The 6879-nt window shown below is 41.1% G+C and overlaps 1 protein-coding gene across 2 annotated transcripts in view; it reads right to left on the reverse strand.

Moving 5' to 3' along the window:
• msi2a (musashi RNA-binding protein 2a) overlaps nucleotides 1-6879 on the reverse strand; it is a 209642-nt gene that overhangs the window by 12216 nt on the left and 190547 nt on the right. For both annotated transcript variants that reach the window (XM_016553727.1, XM_016553726.1), the window contains one exon: nucleotides 6319-6381. In XM_016553727.1, coding sequence (XP_016409213.1) covers nucleotides 6319-6381 — 63 coding nt within the window. The remainder of the gene's footprint in view (nucleotides 1-6318; nucleotides 6382-6879) is intronic.

The following is a 6879-nucleotide window of genomic DNA, read 5'->3' on the forward strand; positions in this document are numbered from 1 at the left end:
AAAAAAAAAAAAAAAAAGGCACGGCGCTTCGGATTCTGCGTCAGAACACCGGCTCCTGCATCAAGAGCACCACACGCATGTGTCGTGAACATGCATCGAAGACTGATACAGAAGAGACGAAATTGTTGAATGAAGTCGTTATTTTTGTTTTCTTCTCACAAAAAGTATTCTCGTAGCTTCATAAAATGATTGTTGAACCACTGATGTCACATGGACTATTTTATTGCCTTAAACATGGTAGTTGAGTTGCGGTTTATGCAGGGTTAGAAAGCGCTCAGATTTCATCAAAAATATCCTAACTTGTATTCTGAAGATGAAAGAAAGTCTTATGGGTTTGGAACGACATGAGGGTGAATATGACAATTTTCATTTTTGGGTGAACTAACCCTTTAAAATAAATCTTAAATAATAATACTTCGTAATAATTATTAATGATTAAATAATAAAAGTAATAAAATAAATATTATTTAATGTAAAAATACTACATTTAAAACCTGACATTTAAAATGACAAAGGTACATATAGAATTTAAAGACATCAAGAATAGAATAGAATGCCACCACGACCTTATTGAAGTAACCTGAGGTTAAGTGCTCATTGAATGGTTTGATCAAACCAGCAATCTTCTTGTCTCCAGTCCTGACCACTACAGTATATTAGAGCACTCCACGGACAGTACAGCAGAGAGTCTGAGGCCTGACGGGGCCCTTGCATTGAAATCCCATAATAGCTTCAACATCTGACAGCAACTACTTAAATTCCATCGCAACTATAAACAGGAGAGCGAGTGAGTGTGTGTGCAGGTGAGGCTCTCAGGTGTGCACTGCTGAAGACTTCAGCTCAGCTCCTAGTTACAGTATCACTGTCGATCGTATCTTAAGCCCAATTATTAATATTCCAGCTATCAGCGCGTAACAAAAGACCCCTTCTTCCATTTGTTTCTCTTTTTTCTCTCTCTCGGTAGCCTAATTGGATGTAATTACTCGTATGCAAAACAAGTGAGTAGGTCGGCGTTGCCGTGGCGACCGGATCAGCGGGCCCAGCAGTGCGAATCGTTCGCCGAGCCTCATTTCTGACGATAATTACCTCTCTCCCCTCTTTCACTCTCACCATCTCTCTCCTGAACAACAGAAAGGACTCGTACAAACTTACAACTCCAGTCGTCACTGTTATACTTGTTTTCTTTCTCCCTTTTTTCCCTCCGAATCTCTGCATGCAGTCAGCAGTGGGGCGGCTCTCTCTGAGTGGATAACGGCTCCCCTCACTTCCACTTACCCAGATCACAGAAGTGACCTCAAACTGCCTCTCTCGCTCACTAACACACACACGTCAAACAGTCTAAGAGCTTTCGATCACATTCACAATAAAACACAGGCCAGTGTCTCTCCTCTGCCACTTATGCGGCTGAGCTGGTTAAGAGTGCATCAGTGAACAAGTGTGAGATTTTCCATGCACACGCAACACCCACTCAAATCCCTGGTGGCCATTCCAACAAGCCACTTCAGAACGGTTGTCAGTTAGCCCGTCATATTGGCCCCCAAATTAGCTTTGAATTTCAGAGCAGCTGTAATTAGCCTCTTCATTTCCACCTAAAGTCAATTTAGAAAGGAGAAAAAAACACCCGTGCCTGGATTTAGCTTTCACTTTCCATTTAAAACAGTCCTTTTTGACCGAACGGCTGGCTAATTAACATCACTAGAACCCCTTTTCCGTAAGTAGCGACATTTAATAAATAATACATATTTAATGTCTTGTCATTTTGGTGCTCAGAAAGGCTTTGCTAATGAATTTTAACACATGATTTATTCGGGCATTTTCTGCCGTGCTCTCAGGTCTCTCTCAACGCTTTTCACTGGTTGAATGACAAAGTAACCTCACAAATCCAGGACGGTAGATCTAAATTAGTGACGGCTCAGTTACAAAGCTTTTGACACTGAGCGTTATGATTTGTAGATGCACACAGCAGGAAGACACCCATCACCTCATGTTTTTTTTAAGTGACAAAGTTTCTAAAGACTTCTTGCTGAGCAAACTGAAAGTTGAGAGTTATCTAGAGATCAGCTTCATCGGGTTATGTTTTTTGTGTTCTCTTAAAATGTTCTAAAGTCCTACATTTTAAACAATTAGAATGTTACATGATTTTAAAAATAAATATACTACACAGACAGAATATAAGGGTGCTTTCACACTAGCACTTTTGGTGCGCACCCGAGTTCGATTGACGTCAGCGTTTGGTATGTTTGGATGATGTGAACGCTGTCTTCCGAACTCTCCCGTGAACCGTACCAGAGTCCGCTTAAAAGAGGCGATCTGGGGTACGGTTCATGTGAACTCCAAATCACGGAAGTGAATCACTATTAATAACATTTTATTTGCTAAAAATGTGTTACTAAGCAACGGGGTAAACAGCTGCTGGCTTGATGACGCAAACGAACCGTGGTTTGGACCCAAATAAAATAATATGAACGCAGTCCAGCGGGGGCAAGGGGAGGGGGGAGCAATCGAACCCAGGTTCGGACCAGGCCATAGAACCAAGTGTGAAAGCACCCTAATAAAAATTTTTTTTATTTACATTTATTACATTTAAATACATGTAAAAAATATTCTTAAAATATTGCATTAAACAGATAAAAACAATGATACAATTATACTTTACTTTTTTATTTTTATTTTAAATGATTAATAAATTCATAGTCTAGACTTTTTAAATTGGTGTCAAAGTGCACAAGGCTCTGCTACTACTGCTCTTTACCACTTTAGAAGGTATCAAAACTCGGGCATGATTCTTTCATACAAACCATACGAATGGACTCGAGCTCTAATGTGAAAACACAGTGTCTTCAGCTTTGCGTATCTCAGCAGAGCGACCCATTCTGGGACTGTTGACAGGGGGCTTTGCTGCTGTAACTTCAGGTGCATTTTTTATTCAATTTTCAAGGGGATTTACATCACGTGCAGTCCAGCAGGAGCTAATGCACTAACCCTAACCTGGGCCTGTAGTTTAATCTCACCTCGTATACACGAGCCAAAACAGCCCTCCACAGAGATGCTTTTCAAGGCTCACAGAGCTTGTTGGGATGAAATGGATAATGATCTCAGATAATGTGAGCTATTTTGCCAAACAGGAGCATCTTCATGCCCGGGCAAGCGGGCGGGCGGCCCACTGTAGCAGAGCAGAAAGTAACGAAATCTCATCTGCTCCCTCAAATACAACTTTGTAATACTACCATGCTTCTATCTGTTAATTAACACAAACGGACCTGAACCCATGCTATGTTTTGTTTCAAAGTACCAACAGTTCTGTGGGGAAAAAATGAAGACCAGCAGATTTGGTAGGACACTGGGGTTAAATGCAGCAACCGCTGGCCATTGAAAAAGCACTGACACGGGACTGCTTATTCAAAAGAATATAGTTCAACACTGCACACTCCCACAATACACCAGGGCACAGGAAACTGCCTCCACTGCACTCCATCTGCTGAGCAAACTCATCACTTTCCACTGATCTGTTAGTGTCTTACGACAACTACCAACTCACTGGGGAAAGAGGAGATAAAGACAGGAGGGGAGATGGAAATAGAAGATGGGGGGATGGAAAGGTGAGAAAAGAAAAGCTGCACATGATGAGGTGAACTAAAAGAGAGACACACACACACAGAAGTCCTTTCTGCCTTAATGATCAGGAATAGATTGATTCGCATATGGCAACCTCTGGAAAAGCAAGCATCCCGTGATCCTCCTTTGAGAGACCACTGCTTGCTCTGAAAGGGACAGAGAGATCCAGAGGGAGATGTCTCAGCAAAGCAAGAAATGGACGAGGCACATCAGATGGAGACACATGCCGCCACTGCCGTGCACCAGGGAGATTTGCCTCCAGAAGGCTGTGAGGTTCCCGTGAAGGAGGTCCCAGTGGAGCCAACAGTCTTCTCCCTTCACTCTGTCAGGTCCAGGGAGACAGACCTCCACCTGAATCACTGAAACTCTCACTTTAACAAGAAACGGCAGTAAAAAGGGCACTGCAGAATTTAGATGAGGGCTTGAGTGCGTTCGTGAAAGCAATTCACCAAGACAATTTCCTCTTAAGCGCAGTCGTACTAGGCCAATAAACTCCAACTGAAAGGGAACAACTACAGTGTGTTATCAAGTCTTTGAGATGTTTAGTCTGTAAGCTGTAGTGTAAAGTTCTCATGTTATTGTTGGAGCACCATTACTGTTGAGACATGACTTACTTTAACATTCTCCAGTGCTCTGAACTCTATTGAGCGTAGCTGCAGCGTGTTGGAACAATGTTGCAAGCAGTTTAAGCATTTAATGTGATGTTCAAATTCAATAATTTCAACTTTGACCATATCTGACCTTTAGAAGTGCATCCAATGATTATCCAACAATTTGCATGACGTATCATTACATACTATATGTGCGTCTTTATACTTCATGTTGTACAAAACAGTGCTGCATATCATGACCATTAGAAAACATTAGCCGCGTTTCCATTGCCCTTCAAATTGCGCAAATTGCAATTGCGAATTGAAAATACGCCCAATGGAAACACGACAGTTTTGCAAAAACTCCCATATATCACAAAAAAAGGTTTTGTGATTGCATGAGGTGGTCTTTCAGGTAATTCGAAAAAGGAATATTTAAAAAAACTGCAATGAAAATGGCTTTTTTGCATTTACAGGTCACCTGGTGTACGTAAAAGTCACATGATCATGCTTTAATGTACTATAACCTCAAAAAAAAAAAAAAAAGAGGGAAAAACGTTTCAGAAGCGGACCCAGAAGTGGCTCTCCACGCTGCTTTGCTAAAGATACACGCCTATGTCTCCTCAATTAAAATGAATGGCTATGTGGCCGCTTACACAAGCATTGACTACACAATGCTTGTATAAGGGACTTTTGCTTGGTATTAAAGCTTGGATAACCCCTTATTTACACTGCACATGTCTGTGGCGCATTACGGCCACCGGAGCTGATTGTCAATGCTTGTGTTTTTACCAGGTGCACTGCGGCATGTTTCAGAAGCGTCCCAGAAGCAGCTCTCCGCCCTGCTTTGCTAAAGATACACTCCTACGTTTCCTTCAATTAAAATTCATTGCTAGTGTGGTGCCTGTGATATACATAAACCTACCAAAATCCATCGCCATGACTTATCGTGAGAGGAAAAATTAAGTTTTAGTCGCACAAATCAGTTAATGGAAACGCCGTCATTTCGCAACAGTTTTTTTATTGGCATTTATAAAATATAGCAAATGTTTTGCACAAATCTGTAATGGAAATTGCTAATGATGCATGGGTCAGGTGTCACCGCTTTCATTTGCTTTAACTATTTAAACTATGGACACTTCCCATAATGCTTTTCATGTGGAAGTCACAGCAACACACTTATCTTGAAAACAGGGCTGGGCCAAATTCTGAATTTACTCCCCTTTCCGTTAATGAGTGTGAATTTGAATTATATTGAATTGGCCATGAGCCACAGAAAGTTGAAATGCAATGACAGTAAAAAGGATTCAAATTGAAAAGAAATTCAAATTAAAATAGGATGAAATACATAAACCAAATAGAAATTTCTAGTTGACATTTCACATTTCTAGCTATAAATTCATCCTAAAACATGGAGCTTTTTAAACATTTTACAAAACTATCAAACAAGGTTAGATTAAGCCAGCATTTGAAGCTTTTCTAGATAAAATTAGTAATTTGAATCTCTTTGAATTAAATTAATTTTATTTCCACTTCCTTGTATTCAGATTAGAACTGCAATTCTGCACCCTGTCTGTTAACTCAATTCAAAAAGCCATTTTCAATTAAATTCTGAACATTGCACATCTCTACATGTGGACTATATGTTTGACTACTCTTAAACCTGTATCACTTCAAACTCTTGACAGAGAGTGGTAAGGATTCTAGATGATCACCTGAGGTGGATACACTCCTCTATATTGCGCTACAGAGGGCACTAAAACAAACACTTCCCAGGCCACAGTAAAGTTCAGGTTCAATGTTGGTTCTGCTTTCGGCAGTGCCCTCTACTGATTGGCATTAACCTGGGAAGGTTGCTAAGCAGAGAACAGTCTGTAGCCAGTCATAGCAGAGAGATTTATCTTGTGCAACAAGGATGCAATGGAAGCCATTAAATGACAGATTAGGGCACATGACGAGTGAATAATGTGAAACAGGACACTAGTGAAGGTGAGTGTGTGTTTTCGGCAGGGGAGAGCAGTAGCCACTCAGAACACAGGCGGTAAAGAGTGTTTACCTGGCCCTGCGTTCTGTGGGTACGCTATGTAGCCGCTTCTTCCCCTGGTCACCCTACCTGAGCCTCGTGCTGCCGCCACTGCTGCTGCTGCCACGGGTCCATACGCTGTCGCTGGGAAACCTGACGAGAGAAGAAAATGATTTACTAGTGCTCTTCATCTCAATCAAATTTACAGCCACATGAACACAGCAGAACATCTCAATTCACACCAATGCAACACACACAGGAGAGATGCTACATCATCGTTCAAATAATTACATATAAATCAAAAGAACTCAAATATAACTACTCGTTTAAAGTGGTGCTAGCAAGACTGATCTACAGCCTAGGCGATAAAACGGTATCGATATTTATCGACGGTACACCTTCTTCGATAACGATATAAAAAATGTTCGATATAGAGCACGATATAGGCACGTGCTATGAGTGACGCAGACAGCACACACGAACACGAACATGAGTGCTGTGCCTGCCTGTGATGAGGAGATTGTGAGTAAAGAATGAATATTAGTCGAATTTAAAATAAACATTTGCATTTGAATGCATCAGGGAGCGTCATCAGTGGAGCACGAGATGCGGTGATAATGATGTAAGTGACGTTGTTGCATTTTAATGTTT

Source organism: Sinocyclocheilus rhinocerous, unplaced genomic scaffold (assembly GCF_001515625.1).
Source record: "Sinocyclocheilus rhinocerous isolate Xijiao unplaced genomic scaffold, SAMN03320098_v1.1 scaffold1307, whole genome shotgun sequence".
Taxonomy (NCBI): domain Eukaryota; kingdom Metazoa; phylum Chordata; class Actinopteri; order Cypriniformes; family Cyprinidae; genus Sinocyclocheilus; species Sinocyclocheilus rhinocerous.